Source organism: Culex quinquefasciatus, chromosome 2, assembly GCF_015732765.1.
Source record: "Culex quinquefasciatus strain JHB chromosome 2, VPISU_Cqui_1.0_pri_paternal, whole genome shotgun sequence".
In the NCBI taxonomy this organism is placed as follows: domain Eukaryota; kingdom Metazoa; phylum Arthropoda; class Insecta; order Diptera; family Culicidae; genus Culex; species Culex quinquefasciatus.
In genome coordinates, this window is record NC_051862.1 from 89,624,773 (window position 1) to 89,652,312 (window position 27,540).

The following is a 27,540-nucleotide window of genomic DNA, read 5'->3' on the forward strand; positions in this document are numbered from 1 at the left end:
TATTTATAAAATCCACGTTTCACGCTGTACTAAAACCGGATTCATATTCGGATGCTCTAAAAGATGCGTTACAACTTTCCCGAAGAGAGTATGGTGCTAGCTTGTCCCTGAAAAAAGATACAGCGTCCTCAAAACTCGTCTAAAACGTGATTTTCGAGCAAAAAACACGTTTTAGACGAGTTTTTAACACGCTGTATCTTTTTTTAGGAGCAAGTTAGCACCATACTCTCTTCGGGAAAGTTGTAGAGCACCTTTCAGAGCATCCGAATAAGAATCCGGTTTTAGTACAGTGTGAAACGTGGATTTTATAAATATCAAAATCCAAAAAAATAGTTTTTCTCATACAAATTTATATGGAAAATTGAATCGCTTTGCGCAAAGTGAGCACTAAACCAATCGTTCCCAAACTTTGGGGAGTTGTTAAGGACCCCAAAAGGAACTAAAAAGTGGCTGTGCTCGCTAAATTTGGACAACTTAATTTTTTTTCCATACAACCATATTACACCCTAGTGGAATATCTTAAAATTTGATATTTCAGAGAACTTATTAAATCAATTAAAAAAATGGGATATGCTTACACCTAAAAGTTTCATGAAGACATTTAATAATTAAAGTGAGGCACAAACAATTTAAGGGTGCACAGCAACCAAGGAAGTTGTTGTCTTCTTATTCCAAAATAGACAAACTTACGGACCAAATCCTGCAACAATCTGTTTGTGAAAATATGCAAATTTTTTTTGTAAATCGATTAGTAGACAGTACTTTAGGGGATGAATCAAAAATTATATCAATAGTTCCCGTAGTTTTGAAAATACTTAATTATCTGTAACAAAAATCTTGGTGCAAAAGCTCTGATTGATGTGCACCGTTAAGCTTGAAATTTGAAAATGCGCATAGATAACTGTCAAACTATCTGATCGTTTTTAAAAACCGGGTTGATTTACGGATGCCATGATATCTCGATGTTAGATGGATCAAATTGGCTGCAATATGGGGTTAAGACTCTCAAGACTATCCCGGTGCGTGACGAGGTTCTATTTTGTTAAACAAAAATAACAAAAATTCATCTTTTTTTTTTTTTTGAAAACGGCTTTCGTAATGCACAAAGTGTGAATTTGAACCAAAAATCATAAAAAAATGATCTGTTAAAATTATAATTAGGCTATAGCCTACTTTGAGAATTGGAAATTTGGAAAAAATAGATTTTCGTAAAACAGCTATTTCATTTGAAATGTAGGTAAACCAAATAGAAGTTTTCGGATCGGGTTTGAAAAAATTTCTGGGATTCTTTGGCCAAAATATTTATTTTTATTTTTTTATTGCCATTAACCAACACCGTGCTAGGGTGGCCTTTCAAAGAACAATAGTTTGAGGATCGAAAAGTCCAGCCTAACATTAGAAAATGTTGTATTAAACTTAAAAATGTCGTTTTGACCGTGTCTGGACCAAAGTGCTTATGTCTGAAAACATTTTAAGGTTGTTTCTTTAAGAAATTTAACGTACCATACTCAAAAATGGGAGGTGTTCATCAACAGGATTCTGAGATAAACTGGGATTTAGGGGATTTTTTTTGCTTGCGATAACTTTATAATTTGAGCGATGACGTATACATTTTTGGGTACCAATATTTTCGAAATTGAAAGACGCAACTTTTGTTTCGTCAAATCTTACATTTTTTTTTAAACTAATGATTGCATATCAATTGTAGGGATGTTCGAATGTTTTTGTTTTCATTCAAAAGTTGAAATTCTGGATTGTAATTTCAATTATTATTTTTTTTCTTTGCATTTTTTTCAAATATTTTAATTTTAAACTTTAATATTTATTTTAATAATCGTACAAAAAATGCTAGTTGTGGACCCTCCGAACCTTTAATACATTTGTATTGGTTGTTTCCGTTGTGCTTAAAGGAAATGGATTTACCAGGCCTTCCATATGCTTGTAGGTGGCTCATATAATTTGGAGGAGACGCATGGTTTTTTAATTGTTCGATATTTTATTTTTTAAAAATTTACAAACTTCTGGTAAGTCTGCTTAGACATAAAATCAAATTCTGTCGATTGCATCGGATTCGGGGAAGCCTTTTAACTGAGGAACCGATGAGATATCGTTCTGCGCATGATACAAGTTTTGTTTTGTCGTGTAGTGTAATCAATCAAGTTGATAGAACACTGAAAGGTCCGCCCTTTTGTATCTATTTTGGATAGCATTACCCTCTAAATGTGAGGAAGGCCCCAACCACCTAAGGGTGAATTAAGTAAGGTTTTTTTTTTCAAAACCTGCTGAAGCCGCCCCCCCCTTCAAAATTGGCCCGAAAAATCAGGGGGCAAAAAAATATTTGTCAAAAAACTTACGAATTTTCAATCGAATATCCGTAGGCCGGCAGTGAAATTATTGGAAAGTGTAATTTGTATCAGACTTGGATTGTGTTGATACAGCTTATCTCAATATCAGTCAGTAATCGTCCACATCCTGCTTCAAAAAATCATAAAAAATAAATTTTAAAAAGTTCTTTACACAATTAAGAATTGTTTTTCCCACAATTATAACAAACTAAACTTTTTTTGATAAATTTATTTTTTTACACTACACAAACTTTTAGGATTAAGGAAATGTAGAACATTCACTAACTAGTCTAAATTTAGTCAATTGCAAACATAGTAACCTCAACTAATACACAACCTTGTTCAACCACCCCAAAACAAGCACGTGCTTTGTTCCACCGAGCTCATTCTGGAAAGTTTGGGAAACCGGCTGACAGATGCCGGCCGCGCCAGACCGGTTCCATAATCTGTTGCTGTTGCATGGTGTTTCCCCAACTATGCTCGTTTTGTCTTTGCTACATGGACACACACTGGGTGGCGATGATGACGAAGCTTGCGTTATTTTCCAGACACTTTCGCTGAAGATGAAGAAGGGGAAGAGGAAGATTTGTTATCACTTTGGGGAGTAACATTGTGAAGGGGTCTTGTAGTTTTTTTGCATTGTAATGCTGATTTTAATAATTGTTTTTTTATCTTTCTGTTTTTCAGATACCCACTCACAACGTGATCAACTCTGCACGAAAACACTTATCGCGCGCTGTTATCATTATTACTAATAGTATAAATCAAACCGTTATCCGTTACGTCATCGTCTCGATATACTAATCGCGCGTGACTTGCCCCGTGGGGACGGACCACTTGTGTGGTGCGCAAAGATATCGATTTTAGGCTATCTCTGTCGGTAATTAGCATGAATCGGTGAATTTTTGCCGTTGTTGTTACAACTTGAGCTTATCATTTTAGCGCGATAATATTCCCTCCCTGGAGAATCTTTCCGTTCATCCGATTGAAGCTTTCGTCTGTTTCGCTTTGTATTGGTCTGAACTCCGTTTATGTACTCCCTCTCGAAGCAACGTGCTCGACGCCGGCTGTGCTAGTATATTTGTGCTTCCACTTAACTCACGAGGAGGACTCTATCGCGGTTCACACGGGGGTTTGTGGTGGTATTTGTGCGAGCGCGAATGGACGCGCGAATAACTCTACATATAAGAACGGGGGAAGCACGCCGCGAGCCCATAGTCCAGTGCCGGCCGCGAATGAATCCAGACCGTGGAGTCGTGTGAATCACTTGAAGCAAAAAAAAACGGCAAGAAAGCGCAAAGAAACGAAACGAGCAAGCTTCGTTCGAGTGATATAACGCTGGCCACAGGAAGGAAAGCACAAGGAAGATCCGTATTTTTAGTATTTTCCCTCTTTTTGTTACGCGATAATCGTAACGAGAAACGCGACCTGGAAAAACCGCCCGCGTTCTGCTGTGTAGAAAATTGTGGAAAGGATTCTCGCAACGCAAGGTTGCGCAATTTTTGCAATTGATTGATCCTTAATTGCTCGCTCTAGAGAGAAAGTTATTGCTTATCAGTTTAGGAAAATTGTGAGTCAGTGTGCCCGGAAAAGGACGAAAAACCACACAATCTAGTTCAAAATGAAGGATATCATCGCCAGCAGGAACCTCATCAGTATGGATACTATCTACAAGGACGTTGTTATTATCGGTAAGTACATTTGAAAAGTCTCAAACCAATTTCTTGAAGGATGAGTTCGATGTTGGTCAACTGCTACTGTTAGCACAAACAATATAAACTCCAACTGGGGGTACGATTCGTGGAACACCTTCGCTCAACTACTCTAATGATGTCGACCTGGCGGCGGTATATAAGTGGAACTGTTTGTATTTGTGTTACGAGCGATGAAACGACATGTTCCTACAAGTTTGCACTTGAAAACAACAACAAAAAGCCAGACTTGCGGTGACGTCCAAGATCTTCCGGATAAAACGTGAATGAGTTCATTAAAGCTAGAAATATGTGCAAGTCATAGTCCAGCACTGGACTGGTTTAATGAGTTTGATTTAGAACCAGTTGAGTGAGTCTTAAAAACTTTCAATCAATAATTCACAGTGCAATCAAGCCTTAATCGAGAACTTTCTACCATCGTTTGTAGCACTACCTTGTGAAACGTGTTTCTTCATGTTTCTCTTGTGGGGCAGGATTCTTTTATCCAGCATTGCTAATTGAATGCTCCTGACTGAATCATCAACAAGCATTCGCGCCTGAAAGGGATCACGTTTTGATGATTGACGAGAGTTGGAATTATTTTTGCACACTTTGATTGATTGAATGATTGAGTGGTTTTTAGTGTATTGTCTTGTATTTTTTTTCTCCATGATCAATGAAATATCTTAATGAATATAACAAATCACACAACGAAGAAGAATAAAGCATTTTCTGATTGTATCTTCGACAAAGTTGTAGGAAAAAGTAATGAGAATTCGGTAAAAAATAATCCATTTATTTTTCTTCAAAACTTGATTTTGACCTTTTGAGAAGTTAGACTTGATTCCAAAAATTATTTGCATTTGAAGCGACTCCGAGTTCGACTTTGGGTTCCGAAAATTTAGGGACTCCGAATCTGGCTTATGTAGATTCAGCGACTCCGAAAAAAAAAATCCTCCAACTCCGACTCCGACTCCAACAACAAGTTTCATACAAAGTTGTTGACCCGACTCTAGCTGTTGTAAATCCAACTTTGGCTTCTCAATATTTGACGTCTCCGACTCTTCAAAAAGACGACTCTGACTCTGCAGTCATGTTTCAATCAGTGAATCGCCTATCTTCGGCATATGGAAAATTTAGGCCATAAACTTACCAGCAACAGCTCCGCCTCGAGTAAGCACATAAATGTTGCCATTTACCGGCCAAACATATCAAATTTAATGCACTTTTTATCAAAATTTCGGCACAAACTTTCACACTCACTGAGAGCTTAACCGCTTAACGAAAGTCGCCATAACAATCTTTTCACTTGCGCTAACGTTTTCACAGCGCTTGAGAAACAAAATTGCATCCAGCTACCGGAAATATATTCTGTTGCACTTGTTTTAACTTTTCACGTTAAAAAATCCCGAAACATGTAATTTATGAACAAGCGCTATAAAAAAAAAACAAACGTCTCGAGTCAGTTGACGTTTTACCTATTCTCGTCGAAGGCCCGACGAAAACCGAGCGAGAAGCGAAGTGCAAATGAAGAACAACGCGGACTAAACTAACAAAAAGTAGCGTTTCTAGAAGAAGTTTTCTGGCATCCCTGGCTCACTCCTACACGCGCCGCTGGTGGTGTTGGTAGTAACGTTTGTTTGTCACAAAAGTGTGCTGAAAAAAAAATTGGACGGTAATAAAAATTGCGTGGGCAACAGGGCATTCTCGTCCGACGAAAATAGGCTTTGGAAATATTTTTGTTACATGCTTGTAAAAGAAATAGGAATAACATTTGGTAAAAGTCAAATTCAACAGAAATGTTCACAAAAAGCTGCTCTACTGGTTGGTGTACCTAATTTTGGTAAATTTCAAGGAACACCCTGGAATGTCGAGCATTTTTCAAACACCACCGCTTAGAGTGATGGGAATGGGTATATTTCCCCTACTAACTTTTCCTGTCCTTTAGAACTAAATTAGAAGTGATGAAATGGCCTGCGTTAAGCGCGCAAAGAAAAGAGAGCATCATGGAACTCATTTGAGGTGGGAAAAGTTTAACTTTTCACAACGTCGTCAAGCGCAAAAATAACAATGCTGATAAGTTGAACTTTTCGAAACGTTTTCAAAGGCCTTGAATATTTTTGGCAATTGGGTAAAAAAAAGCTGGTGAATTGACATTACACAAGGACGCCTTTCTATGTTGATACGACTTTTTGAAAAAGTTTTCTCGAATTGACGAATTGAGTTGACAGATCTTTCCTTGTACATTATAAACATGGACTAACCTACATATAGATTGGTTTGGTTTATAAAAACTTCAAGTGGCAAATTCAGCGTTGCACTTGAGTCATGGCGCAGTGGTTGTTAACAATACTGCCGTTCTACGCATAATTGTCCCATGTTCAAAAAAGTGCAACTGAGAAAAACCTGATTGAAATGTTTCGACCGTTTTTTTTTTGTATTTCTACGCATGATTGTCCCTTGGGGGCCTATTCACCTTATACATCCCCAATCATCCCAGTTAGCAGTTATTAGTTATCCTCTTGATAAACAACATGTAAACAAGATACAGCAATTCGTAAAACTTAATGATTTCGTGATAGAAAATACTCGGAGGGGCAATTATGCGTAGAAGTTTAACGATGGGACAAAAAGACTTGGTGTTGTTTTCAATGAGTTTCCTAACAAAGTACTAGATTTTATGTGTTTTTCTGAAAGTATACGTCAAATTAAACATCAAAATCAAAATCAAATTATTCGCTCTACAGCATTGCCTTGGCGAGATTCCTACTCGAAACTAGGTGTCCGAAGGCTTGATTGTTGAGGCAATTGCAAACCTCTTTTTACACCTTAGCTTCCATCCACCCCGGGATTCGAACTGACGACCTTTGGATTGTTAGTCCAACTCCCTACCAGCGACTCCACCGAGACAGGACCCAGGGAGACGACTCCTACACCTGGACTGAGCTAACGACCTAACCTTTTAAGTCCGGGGCCAACATTTACTTCCCGTCCGACGGAAGGCGTGATCAGACAAATCTCGTCTCGAAAAATGCCACCGGGACCGTCTGGGATCGAACCCAGGTCGACTGGGTGAGAGACAATCACGCTTACCCCTACACCACGGTCCCGGCCACGGTCAAATTAAACATATAAATGACAAAAAGTCAGAATCGACCAAAAAATGACATGGGACAATTATGCGTAACACGGCGGTATAGGGATTAGTAATAGCTGAAGTATTTGAACGCACTGCCTGTCTGCCTGTGTGGATCAATCGGACCGCGCACTGGACTCACAATCCAGAGGTCGCCGGTTCGAATCCCGAGGCGGACGCAAAAAATTCTAAGTGTAAATATAGGTATTCGGTGCCCTCTCCCCGTGCCATACCTTCACACTTAGGAGACCCGGGAGGCGGAGTCTTGTCGCAAAAAGAACGATACACGCCTGTGGATCCGTTGACGAAACCGCAAGGTTTAAGAGGGCCACATTATAAGGTGTTACGTCGATTCCGTTTTTTTTTTATTTGAACGCACTATCTGCGAACGAGGATTAAGTGGAGTATATTTATCAGAGCTTTTTCGCGGAATGATATCTTTACATTTGCAGTTTGTTGTCTTGTGTGTAATTGATTTTTTCTGCAAAGAAAAAAAAATAATTCAAAAATCCCAAACAAGAAACTTCCAGAAAGTCTCGACAACAAACCAAAAAAACTGGAATGTAATTCTGACAAACATGCCAAGTTTAATAAAGCTCATTTAAATTTATTTAAAGTCGTCATATCTCTCACTCAGAGGTAGATTAAACTCAGCGGCAGTACCGGTTCATATATTTAAAATAATTGCTGTTTGTTGCCACCACCGTACTGACAGACATTATCTATAGCCGGTAGAATGAGTGGCTTATCATAAATCCTGACCCGTGTTCGTGAGCTCGGGTGTGTGCCCGTCCGTAAACATGTGTGCGCATGTGACTCGTAATCTTATTCGCGAACCGTGCCTCCTCATCAAAAATGATTATTTCTTTGCGGCGAACACACAATCTCGTGAGCGGACGCAAAAAGATTCAAAGTTCAAAACCAAGGGAATTCCTGTTGACGTCGGCAAACTGGTGTTGGTGGTCGACGAACTGTTTGTTTCCGTCGGGTATTTCACTTCCAATTGGGATTCTGGGAAGGGTGATTTGCTAAAGTGTGAACTAGATTCGCATTTTCAAGTGTTTTATGATAAGAGATATTGATTTATGATTGAATTTAGCAGAAAAAAGTGCTTCACTTTATATTAAGTACAGTCGACTCTCTGGCTGTCGATCTTCTCGATATCAATAATTCTCCACCTATAGATGAACTCTTCAGTCCCTTCAATCTGCATACTTTAATTATCTTCATTCCTCGATATTTTCCCTTGTTTGAAGGATCTCTTCCTCGACGGTCCCTTGGATTCTGTTTGCTTTAAAAATCTCTTCCGGTTGTCAATAATTTCACTTTATCATGGCTTGCATAGACATTTTTCTTGGCGAAACGAAGCTTTGAAGGGTGTTTGACATTAGTTTGTTTTTGTTTGATGGACGTGGCCATGATTCTCTCCCATAGCTGGGTATCAAGAAAAAAATATTTTCAATCGAGTCTTCATTTTGCATCGTTCTGTAAACTGATGGTTCTCTACCTCAACGGTCCCTTGGATATTGACAACCAGAGAGTCGACTGTATAACTATTTACTTTGAAAACTATAACAATAGATGCGCCACTTGGGGGTGAAACAGACCACTTGAAAACGGCGCAATTCCCACACGGTGAGTGTAAGCACCGCGATAGGCGTGTTGATGATAAGCACTTTTTACCACTTTTATTGTAAATTATCGCCACTATCTCTTATCAGTGCCGCCAGCCACTTTCCATAGAGTGACGAGTCGACCACTTTTGATGGTGGCGAGGTGAATAATAATAAACCACACTGTAAATAGTGAAAGCAACAACAACAACAAAAAAAGGGAATCAAAAGTGAGAACACTCGCGGTTGACGGTTGATGAAATCTCGTGCAATGTTGACGTCATTTTGAATAAAGATGAGCAAATTAATTTGATTTTGCCATCATCTTTGGGTAATTCTCTACCAACTCACACGAAATCGGGAAAAGTTGCCCCGACCCCTCTTCGATTTGCGTGAAACTTTGTCCTAAGGGGTAACTTTTGTCCCTGATCACGAATCCGAGGTCCATTTTTTGATATCTCGTGACGGAGGGGCGGTACGACCCCTTCCATTTTTGAACATGCGAAAAAAGAGGTGTTTTTCAATAATTTGCAGCCTGAAACGGTCATGAGATAGAAATTGGGTGTCAAAGGGACTTTTATGTAAAATTAGACGCCCGATTTGATGGCGTACTCAGAATTCCGAAAAAACGTATTTTTCATCGAAAAAAACACTAAAAAAGTTTTAAAAATTCTCCCATTTTCCGTTACTCGACTGTAAAAAAATTGGAACATGTCATTTTATGGGAAATTTAATGTTCTTTTCGAATCTACATTGACCCAAGAGGGTCATTTTTTCATTTAGAACAAAAATTTTCATTTTAAAATTTCGTGTTTTTTCTAACTTTGCAGGGTTATTTTTTAGAGTGTAATAATGTTCTACAAAGTTGTAGAGCAGATAATTACAAAAAATTTGATATATAGACATAAGGGGTTTGCTTATAAACATCACGAGTTATCGCGATTTTACGAAAAAAAAGTTTTGAAAAAGTTGGTCGTCATCGAACATGGCCGTTCATGGTCACCCGCGACCGACACGGACGACGAAACAAAGAGAAACGCAAAAAGTAACTTTTACAAAACTTTTTTTCGTGAAATCGCGATAACTCGTGATGTTTATAAGCAAACCCCTTATGTCTATATATCAAATTTTTTGTAATTATCTGCTCTACAACTTTGTAGAACATTATTACACTCTAAAAAATAACCCTGCAAAGTTAGAAAAAACACGAAATTTTGAAATAAAAAATTTTGTTCTAAATGAAAAAATGACCCTCTGGGTCAATGTAGATTCGAAAAGTAAATTAAATTTCCCATAAAATGACATGTTCCAAATTTTTTTACAGTCAAGTAACGGAAAATGAGACAATTTTTAAAACTTTTTTAGTGTTTTTTTTCGATGAAAAATACGTTTTTTCGGAATTCTGAGTACGCCATCAAATCGGGCGTCTAATTTTACATAAAAGTCCCTTTGACACCAAATTTCTATCTCATGACCGTTTCAGGCTGCAAATTATTGAAAAACACCTCTTTTTAAACATGTTCAAAAATGGAAGGGGTCGTACCGCCCCTCCGTCGCGAGATATCAAAAAACGGACCTCGGATTCGTGACCAGCGACAAATGTTACCCCTTAGGACAAAGTTTCACGCAAATCGAAGAGGGGTCGGGGCAACTGCTGTGTGAGTTGGCGGAGAATTACCCCTTTACAGTTGAAAAAAATCATGGTAATATTACATTGGGGAATATTGACAGATTTTGTTGACTATAACTTTAATCCTTGTGAAATTTTACGAGGAATCCAATAAAAATATTTTCAGACTTAGGCTCTTTGGCCCAGACACGGCCAAATGCCATTTTAAGTTGTCATACGACTTTTTCAAATGTTAAGCCAGATTTTTGAAATTTCTTACTATTTTTCTCAAATAGCTAAACTCATTACCTTTCTTTTGCGTCTAAGACAGCTAAAATTGGATGAAATGACTCGGAGATATGATTTTTGAAAAAAGTGGTTTTTGTGAAAAATTACTAAAACTGCCATTTTCGAACCACCCTAGATGTAGGTAACCCTAATGGTCAAACAAAAAAATACGAGTCTAATTATTTTGTCCAAGAAACCCCCAGAAAATTTTTGAGCCCGATCGGAGAACTTTTTTTTTGGTTTAGGCTCTTTTCAAATGGAATTGCTGTATGTACAATTCTTATAAACACAACAAAATAGTTACAACCGACAAATTTCAAACGAAGCGAATTTTTTTAAATGTTTTTTTCACTTAATTAGAGCTTTTTTTTGAAAATACAATTTTTTTTTACAATTTACCGTATTTTTTCGAAATCACTCAAATTTTCAAAATGTGTAATATGAGTTTAAAACGAAGCGAAATTTAGTTCGCTTTATCACATTAAAAGATGTTTTTTTATAAATACAAACTTTTTCAGAAAATACCGTATTTTTCGAAAATACTCAAAATTTGGAAATGTGCAATACGGGTATCAAATGACGCGAAATTTTGTATGCTTTATTACTTTATTGGAGTTTATTTTTACCGTACCGTATTTTTTCGAAAATACATTTTTTTTTAAATATGCAATATGGGTATCAAACGATGCACAAATTTTGTGTGATATGAAGCAAAAACAGTTTAAAATGTATGAAGCATGTAAAATTTCGCTTCGTAAGTATTTTCAACAAAAAAAACGGTAATTCGTGAAAAATTTAGTTTTCAAAAAAAATTATAAATTGAAAAAAAAAACAAAATGCAAATTAAGAAAATTTGAGTATTTTCCAAAAAATACAGCATTTTGTGAAAATTTTAGTATGTTCAAAAATATTTTAATAAAGTGAAAGAAACATACAACATTTCGTTTCGTTTGATACCCATATTGCAAATTATGAAAATTTCAGTATTGTCGAAAAAATACTGCATTCTGTTAAAAAAAATTTTAGTACATATTTATATTTCGGAACTTACTAACTAAGTTAGCCCACTATCGACGATAAGATTATCGCCGATAGAATTATCGAAAAAAAAAACGATAACAATAACCATTATCGTTATCGTCAGACGATAATATTATCGACGATAACACAGTTCAACAAAAAATCAAATGTTTCTTGTCTCTGAGACGAGAATATGTGTTCCTAGTAGATTTTTGCCTGCTGAATCCGAATCCGGGTCCAGAATTGCTCCAAATGGTCCCAATTTTGAGATACACCCGTTTGAAATGTTAGTTTAGGTCAAAATTAGCTACTTTGTCGACTGTTTTACAAAAGAACTATTGAATAAACAAATAAACCAATACATGTATCTTAAAGCTCACGTTTTCCCCTTTCTGAAACACCCCTGGTTTTTAAAATTTGATTGTTTCTACGCATATTTATAGCCATTTTAAAATTAGAATTTGACTTGCATGCAAGTTGGAAAAACTTGAATGAGAACCAACTGAAAATATAATTTTAAAATGGCTATAAATATGCGTAGAAATAATCAAATTTTGAAAACCAGGGGTGTTTCAGAAAGGGGAAAACGTGAGCTTTAAGATACATGTATTGGTTTATTTGTTTATTCAATAGTTCTTTTGTAAAATAGTCGACAAAGTAGCTAATTTTGGCCTAAACTAACATTTCAAACGGGTGTATCTCAAAATTGGGACCATTTGGAGCAATTCTGGACCCGGATTCGGATTCAGCAGGCAAAATTCTACTAGGAACACATATACTCGTCTCAGAGACAAAATCTTGTTGGACTGTGTAATGTTTTCGATTAACAACCTTGGTTTTTAATATGAATGTCTCTCAAAAAATGTTATCGACACGTGAGTATATTTTGAAATAAATAAAATAGTTTTGATTTAGCATTATGATTTAAGGGAGGAAAAACCTTGTTAGAAACTACGAAACTGTTACGATTTTGATAAAATCACCAGTTGTGGGTTGTATAACCAAATTATACCAATTTATGTCACTAGGTGGGGTACAATTCCAACCAAATTAGATTACCACATTGCAGGTCAAGTCACCGTAAGCACGAGTCGCGAGATAAGCTCCGAAATTACTGTGTCACGGTGGAAATATATTCTTTATCTAATCTCGCGTGTGTGAGTGTGTTTTGTCTGTAAAAAAAGAAAGGTGACAGGAATTGATCCCTATTGCGTCGCTTCTGAAGGCTGACTAAGTCGCAAGACAAAGTTTGGAATTTCCAATACTTTCAATTTTGATAAGAATAGACAAAGGGTACAGAACTAAACACAAGGTTACTTCTCAGTAATTAAGTCAGAAGTGATGTTGATGTCACTTTTCCAGAAGGATCCGGATGATCAATCTTCAATGGTGAGAATTTTATTAGTAGCCATAACCAGTTAGGCATTCAGTGCTGATAATGTCCTTTATAGATAACCTACATTGTGAATTTACTTGTATCATTCCTTGGAAGAATTGCAAAAATAGATAATAAAACAGTTGAAATTGTCAAATTAAATCTCTAAAATCATTGAATGTTGTAAAGGGCAGTAAATGAGAGGTTTAAAAATACTTACAGTCTCTTCAAACGCCAATTCACTTGGCAAACCACTTCCAGACTAACTCTCACCAAACTCCACCACAAAAGTCGCATCAATTTATAATGCAATTTCAGTTGAATACAATTTGCCCGATGGCAACAATTTTCCCTTCTCCTCTGCCATGCAAATCTACCCTCCTTCTGAGTGCCGACCAGAAAGTGGTTCTCCCTTTTCTCTGTGGGCAAATCACCAAATTGGCTATTTATAAAGTCAAGAAGCTGACGAAACGAAACGAAGCAAATCGTTCTATGGCACGCGCGTGTGTGTACACCAAATTCATTTGATTAAAATTGACCCCCAGGACCATCAGAACCCCCCCCCCCCCTGCGGTTAGCAACACTGCTGCTACTGCCATTTCTGAGGGGGGTTTCTTTAGGGGTCATCAAGTTCCAGTCATTCGCGTAGCATTGGCTTGGTGATAGAACCACGAGTTCTAGAAGAACTTGAGGGTAGTAATAATAGAACGTTTCAGGATTCGGGTAGGAATTATCACTAATGCTGTTTTGATGTTGTTTTTCGACGGAGAAAGGTTGAAACAATTGTTTTGGTGAGAAAAAGTGCCAAGAAACTGACAAGGTCGCTAGACTAATAAATCTTTGCGTTGCAACAGCTGAAATTTGAATTTCTTTACAAGATTTTGACCACCTTTTGTCACACAAAAGGCCAGTGTTGCCAGCTACCTACGAACCAGTTGACCACAAACCGACTATCATCATCCTGCCAAACGACACAATGCAGTTTACCATGATTTAATTACAACTCTCTCCCTTTCTAAATTCTCCCTTTCAATAGGAAATGGACCCAGCGGCATATCGCTGTCGTACATGCTGGCCGGCAATTGGCCATATTGGTCACCGGACCAGATTCAGAACCATCCGGACGAGCTGCTGCGGGCGCGACTCAACTACTACGACTCGCAAAAGTCCCTGGTCGAGCACGATCTGTTCAGCCTGGCCGACGGTCTCGAGGGACGCAGCACGAATCCGGTGTCGCTGCTGGTGAGTCGTGGACCTAACAGAACCATAATCGGCAGCTAAATGACCCATTTTCTAACCTTCCTTCTTCTTTTTTTTAGCTGGACAGTCTACAGCACCCCTGCGCAGACCTTGGCATGGAGCTACCGTGTATGGTGGAGTACAAGCACCATCCGGAGAAGGAAGTAAGTACAGCAACTGGTACATATGTCATACAAGAGGGGAGGTACAGTCAAGAAGTGATAAGGGAGAACTTGAATGTCTAGACGCGCGCGCGGTTTTTATACGCTAAGATGTGCGCGGCTAAAGACAAAGAAGACATTGATTAGAGGAGGATGAGCTGCTTGGCTTGTCTTGCTGTTGAGGATGACGTGAGACATTTTGCCAACACGTGAGGCACAGTGACACAATGGGCACTGATTAGAGATGGATTACTTTGAGTAATTGTGCACAGTAAAAAAAAGTGTTCTTTGTATAATTGAAAAATTTGATGTAATTTTGCCTCAAATTATTTGGAATAAATTAAATTAAACATAAAAGATGCTAATTAATAAATTTTAGAGGCAATAATGCATTTTTTTAACACAAAATCTGTCCACATTCCCCGATGAAATATTATCATGATTTTTTCCTGTGTATCACTATATTTTGTGGTCGATATTTTTTGAGGTTTGATTTTCCCTGGAAAAATAAGTTTGTCTATCACTGTTTTATTCCTAACTTTTTTTTGAATAACATATGCCAACACTGTGGATAAATATACACAACAAGCCTTACCCGACAAACTTCGTCTTGTATATTTTTTCGTTTCTTGACATTTTTTGCTTGTTTGCAGCCTCCTGTGATCGAAATTTGATTTTACGTAACTTTTCCCATACAACCTGCAGATTTTCCGGAATCGGTTCCAGAGTGGACAAAGTTGTAACTTTTTGGCGTAAGAACCTTCCTTGGACTTTTACGAACCCAACGCAACAAAAAGCACCTCGATCCGACGTTCCGTGTTGAATTGATTCGCGTTCGAAAAAAACCGTCGAAATTTTTTATATATATAGATTGCATTTTTTTTTAATAGTATTGCACACTTTTCTAAAGCGAACAAGATTAAAATAGTTAATTTGTTGCTCTCGAAACGCAGACATATTATCTAAATTTAATAAAACGAATTTAAAACAAATTTAAAAGAGACCTTTCCATACGAATTCCCCTTTTTCCTCGAGCTTGGGAGATTAGGTGTTAATAATGTAATTTTTTTAAGAGGTCAACTTTGGCTGTGTTTTTTACTAACATTTCTTACATTTTAAGTAAAAAGAAGTATGCAGTAATTTGTGTAGTGTCACAGAATATGCCTCTACGCATTTTTTTACAATTTAAATAATAATGGTGCCATTCTATAACAGAATATGTGAAAAACAAGCACAAAATTGAAAAGTGACTGTTAAAACATGAAACAATTAGATAGGCAAAATGTAATGATAGGAGGTGATTGAATATGCCAAATACTACAAACATAAACTTAACAATATAAATGCAAATTAAAATACTTAAAAAAAACAAAAAAAAACAATAAAACAAGAAAAGTAAAGTTTTTCGTAGAACAAAAGTTTCTCAAAATGACCTCCTGAACACGGGGGAAAAAAAATCGAAAAAAAATGGGCAGTAGAGGGTTAATAACAGTTTGACAGTTGGTTGAAAGCCAAAACAACTTTGAATTAACATTTTTTGTTATGGAAGAATGCCTCCAACTGTTATTGGGATGATAAAATAATAACAGAGATTTGCTCGAAAAACAACTAAAAGTGTTATTAGTCTCTTATTACAATAACAATCAAATAACAAAAAAAATCATTATTTCCGTCTGCTCGGGTTTATTCTCTAGAATTTCGCATTTTTTAAAAGGAATTTTCATTTTTGTATTTTTTTAAATTTAGGCCTTTGCAAATATTTTTCAAAGTTTATGTCACCCCCTTCAAAATTTGTCTGAAACATCAGGGGGCAAAAAAAAATATCAAAAAAAAACTTTAAAATTTTAATGAAAATAGAAGTTAAATCAACTGAAAACAATCTAAAATGCATTTTTTTGCATTGATAATCATATTTAGCATGTTTGGGCTGGATTTAAAAAAAAAAAAATTTATGAAGTTCCACCGCAAAAACTTTTTTTCGCATTATTTTTAGATATTTTGGAAACTAATGATTGCAAAACAACTGGACAGGTGTTTAATGCATTTTAAAACACTTTTTGCCTTGAAATGTTGAAACCATGGCTCGTAAATTCAATTTTTAAACTCTTTCATTTTTTTAAACTTTTTTATTTGATTTTTCATTACTCGTAGTGGACAGTATGTACTTTAAATTTTCGATGTTTTTTTTATATGTTTTAGGGGACTAAAAATACATTTTTTGCAATTTCGTCGTGAAACTACTTACTTTTCCTGTCATTCTTGAACGACGAAATAGCCTACTTTTCTGTACCAAAAATAACAGAATCGAATAGCAACACTTTTCACAATAAATGCTGAAAAGTTCTACTTTTCAGCACTGAAATGGGTGCTGAAAAGTTGAACTTTTCAGCACTTGTTTTGAAAAGTAACACTTTTCAACATTTTTTTGATTTAAACGATTTATTGACAAAATACATGAAAATTCGACTTAAAATTTCACTCAATGGGTGTTTTTCGAAATTGCAAAAAATGTTGTATGGAACTCGTTGCAAAACTTGATTTTTTCAGCACTCGTCGTATTTATCCAACTCGGTGAACCTCGTTGGATAAATGTACGACTCGTGCTGAAAAAATCCTCTTTTTGCAACTTGTTGCATAAACTACTATTTTGCAATTCCGTCGTGAAACTACTTACTTTTCCTGTCATTCTTGAACGACGAAATAGCCTACTTTTCTGTACCAAAAATAACAGAATCGAATAGCAACACTTTTCAAAATACATGCTGAAAAGTTCTACTTTTCAGCACTGAAATGAGTGCTTAAAAGTTTAACTTTTCAGCACTTGTTTCGAAAAGTATCACTTTTCAACATTTTTTTGATTCAAACGATTTATTGACAAAATACATGATAATTTGACATAAAATTTCACTCAATAGGTGTCTTTCGGAATTGCAAAAAATGTTGTATGGAACTCGTTGCAAAACTTGATTTTTCAGCACTCTTCGTATTTATCCAACTCGGTGAACCTCGTTGGATAAATGTACGACTCGTGCTGAAAAAATCCTCTTTTTGCAACTTGTTGCATAAACTACTATTTTGCGCTAGAGTTTAGGATGATGCAAAATCTGGTACAGGAGAGAAGAATTAAAAAAAAAAAGATTTTTAGAAAAAATCCCAAGTAATAATTTTTTCCGAGAGTTCTACAAGAGCTCTTCAAGATAGCTACAGCATAGCAGTTTGGACCGCGGTAGGATAAAACTCTCTTCAAGTACTCTTCCAAACTCCTGAAGAAGTTTTGAAGAGAGTTTTATCCTACCGCGGTCCAAACTGCTATGCTGTAGCTATCTTGAAGAGCTCTTGTAGAACTCTCGGAAAAAATGTTACTTGGGATAGAAAATATTGTCAAACTAAATTTCAAATATCGTATTAAAATGCTTTATTTTTTTTATAAGTGCACAGTTTTCAAATCATCGGCATTTTAAGATATTTTTGAAAAATGTTAACTTTTTTGCAATCTTAAAAAAATATAAAAAGTACGCAGCCCTGCAAAAAATATTTTCGATGTGCTTTGAAGATTTTCTTTCATTTTCTTTTTTTAATTTGTTGATCGATCTGATGGTTGCTGAGGTAATGAGATGATAATGAAATGTGAAAAAAGAGTTTTTTTCTCAGTTTTTCAATTTTGAGAACAAATTTCGGCTTAAATAAGAAGTCTGGAATGTTTTTTTTTTCTAATGCTTTTTAAGAATGTTTGCTAGACATTTGCGTTTTTCAAATATTTTCGTTTTCCTGAAAACTCCAATTTTTCCCGACGGTAATATCTCGAATACTTCATATTTGGATCACTTATTCCGTTATTTTACTATGTACTTACTTACTTCGTGTAATTATCGAATAACGAAACGCCCTACTTTTCATCGCCAAAAATAACAGTACTGAAAGGCATTTTAATTTTTCAGCACTTGTATAAAAAAGAAATACTTTTCGATACTGTTTTGGAGTTAGACACTTACCTTGATGGCAAATAATATTCATGCGGAGAAACAAACATTTTACTGAAAAAATCTAGTTCATCGAGTGTTTTCCGAAATTGCAAAAAAAAAAAAAACGTGGGTTCAATTCGTTGTAAATCTTGATTTTTTAAGCACTTGTCTTATTTTCATGTTGCACAAACTACTTTTTCAACCGAGTCCTGATTTTGCATCTTTCGTTTGATGCTGCTATCTCTCAATGTCCCTTCGATGTTAACAACCTAAAAGTTGTCTGTACTTATATAAACTTCTATGCAATCGCAAACCATATCAAATGCAATTTAACTAACTTATTTTTATTCTTCTCCTCCCATTCCACAGATCGACCACCTCGTCCTTGGTCGAGGCCCGCCGGGTGGTTCATGGCACCGGATGGATCCGAACCTGCGCACCCTATCGCTAGCGGCATGGATGTCCCTGCCGGGCCTCCCCTTCGCCGACTGGGAACGAACCCATCCGCCGACGGTTGACCCGTCGCCGGCGGTAGATCCCGCCGCCCTAAGCAATAACAACCACCTCCACCATCACCACAACCAAAACCCGTACCTGCCGCCGTCGGACGGAGGAGTGAAGATCCTCAAAACAAATAATCAACATGGTGCTAGCATTAATCACAGTAGAAAGATACTTATCGGTAGTAGCGTTAGTTCTAGTGGTAATTTTAACGAACCGTCGCCGTGCGCTCGGTGTAGCGAACTCAAACGGCAGCAGAACCCACGGCAAGTGTCCTTAACGCAGTGCAACCGGTGCCGCCAGAACCAACAGCAGCAAACCATCGCGTACGAGGACCCGAACGGGAAGGTCAGCGTCAAGTTGTACCCGCCGAGGAGGAATCTCTCGCTGAAGAGGCAACTTTCGAAGGAGGTCGAAACGAGGGCGCTGATATCGCGCGTCGCCCAGTACTACGAGAGCTACGTGGACGAGATGGGCCTGGGGAAGTTCTTCATGAACGATACCATCGTGACGACGGTGCTGCCGCTGGACTTTTCGCACGTTAGCGGGCCGATTCCGGAGCGGTTGCGCGGGGGACGGTGGATTGTGTCGGGGTAAGTTGAATGATTGTTTTTTATGGGATGAAGAAATGCGAAAAAAAAATTCTGTTTTGAGAAGACCTGGAACATCCTGAGGGTTGTCTCAGTTGTTGTCAAAATCGAACTTTTTTCTCCCAGATTTGAGTGACCTAAGAGTGTCACACAATCTGCTACTTATAGCTGGATTTTAGGCCGAACCGCCCTATGTCAAGTCAATATATACCGCAGGGACTGTAACAGATCTTTGTTTTCACCAGGAAACCACCACGCAGTAAGAATTGTAGACCCGATGCAGCTCCAGACGTCTTGTGGATGAGTCCTATATCAGCCCTACATTTTTTACTGAACCTAAAAAGCTCTATATTACAACTAACAAAACAAAAAGAAAAAACATGATCGGAGTAGCTAAAAATTCATTATTTAACAATATCAGTTTTTGTAATTCAATATCAGTATTAGTTATTTAGATGACTTGAGTTTTGTTATTTCCGCCTATCCGAGTTATGAATAATCCAAAATTGAACTTATCCAGGTTTTTAACAACGGAGAAATTTTAGTTCTAACGCTGCTAATGCTCGTAGAAAATGTCAAATTCCGTTTGACATTCGCGCTTACGCCACATTCTTTGTTGATGATGCGTGCGTTCATGTTCATTCATAATGTAGTAAATTCATACAAAGGAAATGGTACATCACAAACGTTAAAGTGGCCAGGCCTACTGCGTTTAGTTTACCACAGAGATGATTCGTTGTGTTGAGGATTGAAATTGAACTTAAGAATAGAGCTACAATTCTGAATTTAAAGGGATCAACATTAAAATAAGAGATAATCACCAAAAAAAATACAATTTTCGCATTTCATAATAATAAAAAAAATATGTAAAACTAACTCCCTTTTCCTTCATTTTAGCTTCGACCGCCACACCTCCAAGCAGTTCACCGTGGTCTGCAAGAACCTGGTGATGGCCAACGGCGCCTCGGACCTCGCGAACCGCCTCGGCGTCAAGGGCGAAGGCCTCGAGATGCCCTGGGTCAAGTACGAGCTGCCCCATCTGGAGCGTGCGCTGGAAAGCTGCGACGAAGAGGCCCGCTCAAGGTTGAAACCGGTTCTGATCGTGGGAGCGGGACTGAGTGCGGCCGACGCCGTTACGATCTGCCGCTCTTCCGGCATTCCGGTGGTGCACGTTTATCGCAATAGGACGGCGGGGCTGGACAAGATGCTGCCGGGGAACGTCTATCCTGAGTACCATGAGGTGCACAAGATGATGAAGGACGCCGGGAGGAGGTTCGAGCTGTACCAGGCACTGCCAGAGCACACGATTGCGGATTTAACGCAGGGACCAAATGGCTCGCATCGAGTTACGGTTCAGCAGCTGAAGACGGGAGAGCGGCGCGAGATTGAGGTTTCGTTTTGTGCGATTTTGATCGGATCGAGGCCGGACTTGCGGTTCTTGTCCGCAGGGGTGACGACGTCCGCCGGCGGACACCAGCAGCAGGTTAGTCAGGAGCAGGTTGGGAAGGGTGGCGTTGACGTGGAGGTGTGCGAGAACCGGGGCATTCAACCGGTGGCGATCTGGTCGTTGACCGAGCAGTTGCTGTCGTCTCGGCTGGGTCGGAAGTTGTTCTGGTTGAAGAACATTTGTGCCAAGTGTCGCCACCTTAATGTGTGTGACCGGGCGCGGTACAAGCACTACCAGCAAACTGGGACCGGCGGCCTCAAACCGCAAGGTTGCAATCATTACGCAGGGTTGTTCGGCAAGAGTTGCGAGTGCACGCTGCCAACGGCGACGCCGGTTTCGGCCATCGCGGACCATCAGTCTGCCACGGGGTTGGGGCTGGGTGAAGACCCGGCCAAGCCGATCGACTGCAAGAACAACCCAATTGACGTGGACAAGTACACGAACGCGGTTCTGCGCTCGCCCCACAAGGGCCTGTACGCGATGGGACCGCTGGTGGGCGACAACTTTGTCCGGTTTATCCCCGGCGGAGCGTTGAGCATTACGTCCGCGCTGCACAAGCTGCTTACCGAAAACGATTGAACGGGTTCGGAGAGTGGCGGCGGCGGCAGGACGGTACGTTTGTTCTTTGTTTGAGACACGTGGGAAAACGCCTGTGAAGGGACACGTGTCGAAAGTTTAGTATTGGTTGGCATTCACTTCTCGGTGCGACGAGAAGGGGCCGGAAGTTTGGATCGTCGGAAGTAATGCAAAAGCATCGTTTTTGACAGTTTGCTGGAAATGATTCGTTGGAGGAGACATTGAAATTTGTTCAAGACCACGTGATCAACGCGGGCACGTTGTCAAAACAGTTGGTTTTGCTCGGCGATCGGAAGATTGTGTTACGAAGCGTTACTTCGGTGAGGGGCGAGCTTTTGCAACCCACCACCAGAGGCGCTGATCTCTTTTACCCGAGACACAAACCAACAAGAGCGTTTTGTGTGTGCCGTAACGAAACGTAACGAAGAAATTAATACTTTGAAATCTGGTAGATATTTGGACGTTTTCATATATTTTATAGTTTTATTTTATATAATAAAGTAAACTTCTAATTCACCCCCTAAATTTACAAACCTTGTTATGTTTTTGTTTAATCTCTTTATGCCAAATGACTTACCTTTTTAATAGAACCTATTAATTTTTGCTCTAGCTTTTAACATTCCTGTATTAAAACGCCCGTTCCAGAACAAAGAATCCCACAAAAAATACCGTTTGTTGTTCCTTACTGACTAGTTCTAAGGTTCAGGCCATCGTCCAAACTTACAACACAAAAATGTTCTACAATCCTGTGATATTGGGTCGCAGCACGTCGAAAAAAATGTTATTTATTTTTCGATCGAATCGAAATTTTGCCAAAAAAAACCATTCCCCTCGCCCTCGCCAGTTCGACCCACAAAACGTTAACACGAAACGCGCCATTTTTTTCCGCAAAAACTGTCGATTTTCGCAACCTTTCCAAAATATTCTAATTGAGAGAGAAAAAATCAGCTTTAAATTACTTAAATTGTTCAGCGTGTGAGAATAACGAAATGTATTACAGAAAAAAGTTGAACTAACTCATTTAAGAAAAAATATATTAAAAAGTGACGAACCCTTAAACTAAAAAATACAACTTTAAACCGAAATCACAGAGAGACTGATAGCTCTAAGCTCAGAAGGAGAGAAAGAGAGAAAGGGAGAGGTGTGCGCGCGAAATATGAACGCGAAAAACTCTGTTTTAACAAATCTACTATTCACTAACTCTCTAGTAAAACTCTTCTCTAATATCTATATTTGTATTTGAAGTTATGCAAAACTTTATCAAAAACTCGTGTTCTTTATCATTATGTGTGTGCCCTCCGTTGAAACAAAACGCTCTATCCTAGGTAGAATTATTCGCCTGTATGACAGGCGGCCCGTGTTAATCTACTTTTTGCCTTTCATGGTGTGTTTTCAAAAAATACTAAGAAGAAACGTTTTCACCCCTTTTGCGAATAGCTAACAAATTTCCAAAGCACAAACACACACACACTCATAATAATCTGTATCTAGTTAAAAAAAAATACTCGGGAGTTTTCGTAAAACAAACGCAATTTAAAATATATCAAAAGATAACAGGGTAGACTAGAAGTCGTTTGAAACACAGTTCAATTTTTGCGAGCAAAAGGAAAACAAAAGTTGGAAGCGAAAAAAGATGGAAGGATACAATTATAGCGATTTTATATAATCTAAGAGTATAATGGAATTCCTTTGTAAATGAATTATTCGAATTTGATACCAGATTTGCGGTTGTTATTTTTAGTCCCCAAAAAATATACTAAGTTCAACTGTTGTGAAATGAAAAACAAAAAAAAAACTTTAAATTCTTTTATCCGAAAAGTCCATTGTCTTAAAAATACCGATCGCAATTTCACTCATCCAGCTATTTGATTCTAACCGCAATTTCGATCACCTTCTTCACGACTGCATTCAAATGATTGCTGTTACGACACAGCACCGCTCGAGCAAGAAAGAGAAAGGTTGAGGAAAAGAGAGTGTGCCTTCGTGTCAGCCGGTCTCTGGAGTGCCAAGCTCGGTTCCGTTCGTTTCAATTTCGTGTGCTTTCATTGACGGTCGCTTATTTTTCTAAAAACTTTTCTTTATTTAGCAACTGTTTACCATTTCGATTACAATCGCTTCGGAATGACGATCATGACAGGCGATTTCTGTGACCATTCAATTATCGTTGCAGCATTCATTCACTGCAAGCTCATTCAAATGTCGCTTACTTTCAGTAGCTGGCCGTTCCCCGTACAAACTCTTCTGTTCGAACCTAGGAGTCCAAAGTCTTGAATGGGGAGAGCACCCAAACCTCTTTCTACTCCAAGGAACTTCCACCCCAGGATTCGAACTGACGACCTTTGGATTGCGATTCCTCTTTGCATACTCGTTGCATAAACTCTTAATTGAAGGGCTAATAATTGTGATAAAGAAATAAAAAATATGTTAGGATCTGTGCCGGGACCCGTGGTGTAGGGGTAAGCGTGGTTGCCTCTCACTCAGTCAGCCTGGGTTCGATCCCAGAAGGGCCCGGTGGCATTTTTCGCCTTCCGTCGGATGGGGAAGTAAATGTTGGCCCAGGTCTAACTTTAGGGGTTAGGTCGATAGCTCATTTCAGGTGTAGGAGTCGTCTCCCTGGGTTCTGCCTCGATGGAGTCGCTGCTGGTAGGCAGTTGGACTCACAATCCAAAGGTCGTCTGTTCGCATCCTGGGGTGGATGGATGCTTAGGTGTAAAAAGTGGTTTGCAATTACCTCAATAATCAAACCTTCGGACACCTAGTTTCGAGTAGGAGTAGGAGTAGGAGCGCAATCGAGAACGCCAAGGCAATTCTGTAGAGCGAATAATTTGATTTTTTTGTTAGGATCTGTGAGTTGCCGCGGCATGCCTTACTTCAAAGGTAAAAAACGATTCCCGAAATCGGGAATTGTGTTCATGAATTTAAGAACCACGCTTTGCCTACGCTTTTTCATAATACTAGAGTTTTGAAATAAGAAAACTGCTGTAAATTTTCACCAATAAAGCCAACATTATTTTTTCAAGAAAAAAAATGCTTTTTCAGATCAGACAAGCTATCCTGAACAGTTTTAGCTTAACCAGGGTTTTTTACTTTTAAAATCGTCTAAAAAGCTTTGGTGATAAGAAACTATTAAAACTTCTTTTTTCAGGTGAAAACAAAATATAATATTTCATCAAGGTTTGAAAACATTCATATAGCTTTGCGCAAAAAATAATTCTTTAGAATATAAAACTTTATTTTACGAATTAAAAAAAAAATTAAAAATAAATACCGATGAAAAAAAACAATGCAAAACATTAAAAAAAAAGAAAAATATTCTCAAGTATTGTATAGGCGAATCACTAAAAACGAATAAAAATTTCTTATTGTCATATTTATAACCAAATATAATGATGTTATTATTATCATTAAAATAAGTTTCATCGTGAATTGCGCTGGATTTTGAATGATCTTTCATTAATTTTGACGAAATTTGGTTCTGCCGTTGCATGTTGAAAAATTATACTTTGATTCAGGTGTGGTTTTTTGTACTAGATACTTTGTCTAGATAGAACAAGAGAGCGCACGGGCATCGACTTATTATTTGTTTGTTTTGAAGAAGGATTTTTTTCCGTTTTTCTAATTACACCGAAATGAAATCCAAAGCCAAATCAGCTAATTATTTTACGAATCCAGGAAAGTTCTTTGCTTATACAATCAAATTAATACTAGATTAGATCTGATGCAGGCTTAGAAAATATCAAATTAGCTAACAAGTTTTAGCAAAATTTATCATCATTTTGAATGCTCAATTATGTGCATTTATCTGAAAAATTTATTTAAAAAAAAACAAACCCTGCTATCATTATCGATTTTATGAAATCTAAAAAAATGTTCAGCCAACCAAATTCCTACAATAAATTTCAATTTAATACATCTCATTAATTTGAAAATAAAACATAAAATAACTGTGCAATTATTAAATCAAAACTCAATGAAGCAATCATTGAAAATTAACATCATTCTATAAAAAAAAAATCAAATCAAATTATTCGCTCTACAGCATTACCTTGGCGTTCTCGATTGCGAGATTCCTACTCGAAACTAGGTGTCGGAAGGCTTGATTGTTGAGGAAATTGCAAACCTCTTTTTTTTTGCACCTAAGCTTCCGTCCACCCCGGGATTCGAACTGACGACCTTTGGATCGTTAGTCCAACTGCCTACCAGCGACTCCACCGAGACAGGACCCAGGGAGACGACTCCTACACCTGGACTGAGCTAACGACCTAACCTTTTTTTTTGGTTAGTCCGGGGCCAACATTTACTTCCCGTCCAACGGAAGGTTCTCTGTTCTCTGTATAATTGCCCTACAGAGCTCCACGGCCCGATCGCAAAAAGTGCTTTGAAGGGACGAGTTTTTCAGAAACCAGAATTTAAGGGCTAGCTGGGTATAAGTAAACGTAAAATGTGCACTTCGGTTCTAGCGATACATTTGGACAGTACAGAGTGGAAAAGGCAGAGCCAAAGAGGATTGAAAAACATTCAAACCTCTTCGGCGGCGAAGTTACGGCAGTGGATCGCTCGACACACTCGCTCAACAATAGCGTGTGTGCGTGTCCCATCTGCCTAATAACAGAAGAAGCCTTTGTGATTCTATAAATAGAATTGCAAGTCCGCAATAGATCTAATTCCTGGTCGCAGTGGATAGTGGCATCAAACAAAAAAAAAAAAAAAAAAAAAACGGAAGGCGTGATCAGACAAATCTCGTCTCGAAAAATGCCACCGGGACCGTCTGGGATCGAACCCAGGCCGACTGGGTGAGAGGCAATCACGCTTACCCCTACACCACGGTCCCGGATGTCAAAATGATTGTAAATTTTGGAGGGGCGCCAAATTGATGCTTCGCCAAGGGTGCCGTGGACCCAAGGTACGGCTCTGCTTTCATGACTTGCTTTGCTTGAACCAGCTATGATGTCTTTCTGTTGTACAACCGGAACCAATGATCATTATGAAACAAATGCTGTCAAGATGCCTAGTTCTTAATTCCAATACAGGTTATTGAAACAGAATTAATTTTCTACCACACAAAAAAAAAAACATGGTAACATTACATCTGGGAAGAGGTACATCTTTTATGTCAGAAAAAAACTGTAATTTTACCTCCAAAAATGTGTAATTTTACTACTTTTCTGGTGTAATGTCACTTTTTTAGTCTAAATTGAGGTAAAATTACATCATCATTCTTCCAAAATTACACCTTCCAAATTTACATTATTTTTTACTGTGCACCAAATTCAGCGCCTCTAAACGAGCTTTGATCAAAAACTCTGCAAAAATCCATTATCAGCCTTCGAACAGCATTTGTTGATTTTACCTGTTTCATGGAACTTTGCCGATTCTTTGAAAAAAAGTGCAGGTGTTAATGTCCCAGGCATAACCAACTTGACGAAGAACGGACAAAAAAATGACTGCCTTAGCTTTGAGAATGACTCATGTTTATATCGGGGAGGCTAGTTCCCCAAGTCACCATTGGTATCGTATGCGTGCAGAGCTGAGATCTCTATCCGCTTTGGTGGTAAACCACCGACTGAAGCTAGTCATGAACATGATCCGTGTTAATATAGGGAAGACTAGTTTCCCAAGTCGCCACTTGGCGGCGCATGCGTGTCCTTAATTTTGTTCTGACACAATTTGTTGCTTGACAAAAGCATATAAAAATTCTTAGCATAAATAAAGAAAAACATAAAACAAGAGAAAAGAAGTTTTCTGTAGGAGCAGTTCTCTAGGATTTCGGTCATTCGATTTTTTATGTATTTTTTAATCCGACTGAAACTTTTTTGGTGCCTTCGGTATGCCCAAAGAAGCCATTTTGCATCATTAGTTTGTCCATATAATTTTCCATACAAAGTTGGCAGCTGTCCATACAAAAATGATGTATGAAAATTCAAAAATCTGTATCTTCTGAAGGAATTTTTTGATCGATTTGGTGTCTTGGGCAAAGTTGTAGGTAT

The 27,540-nt window shown here is 38.1% G+C and overlaps 1 protein-coding gene across 6 annotated transcripts in view; it reads left to right on the top strand.

Moving 5' to 3' along the window:
• LOC6034288 (oxidative stress-induced growth inhibitor 1) overlaps positions 1-23,337 on the top strand; it is a 66,885-nt gene extending 43,548 nt beyond the window's left edge. For 2 of the 6 annotated variants that reach the window (XM_038252895.1, XM_038252893.1), the window contains exons 2-6: positions 3,904-4,036; positions 14,114-14,319; positions 14,397-14,480; positions 18,809-19,533; positions 20,428-23,337. In XM_038252895.1, coding sequence (XP_038108823.1) covers positions 3,967-4,036; positions 14,114-14,319; positions 14,397-14,480; positions 18,809-19,533; positions 20,428-21,556 — 2,214 coding nt within the window. In that variant the 5' untranslated portion in view covers positions 3,904-3,966 and the 3' untranslated portion in view covers positions 21,557-23,337. Of the gene's footprint in view, positions 1-3,032; positions 4,037-14,113; positions 14,320-14,396; positions 14,481-18,808; positions 19,534-20,427 lie in introns of all 6 variants that reach the window. The other 4 variants (XM_038252890.1, XM_038252892.1, XM_038252889.1 and 1 more) reach the window with 4 other exon arrangements.
• The last annotated feature ends 4,203 nt before the right edge of the window (positions 23,338-27,540 follow it).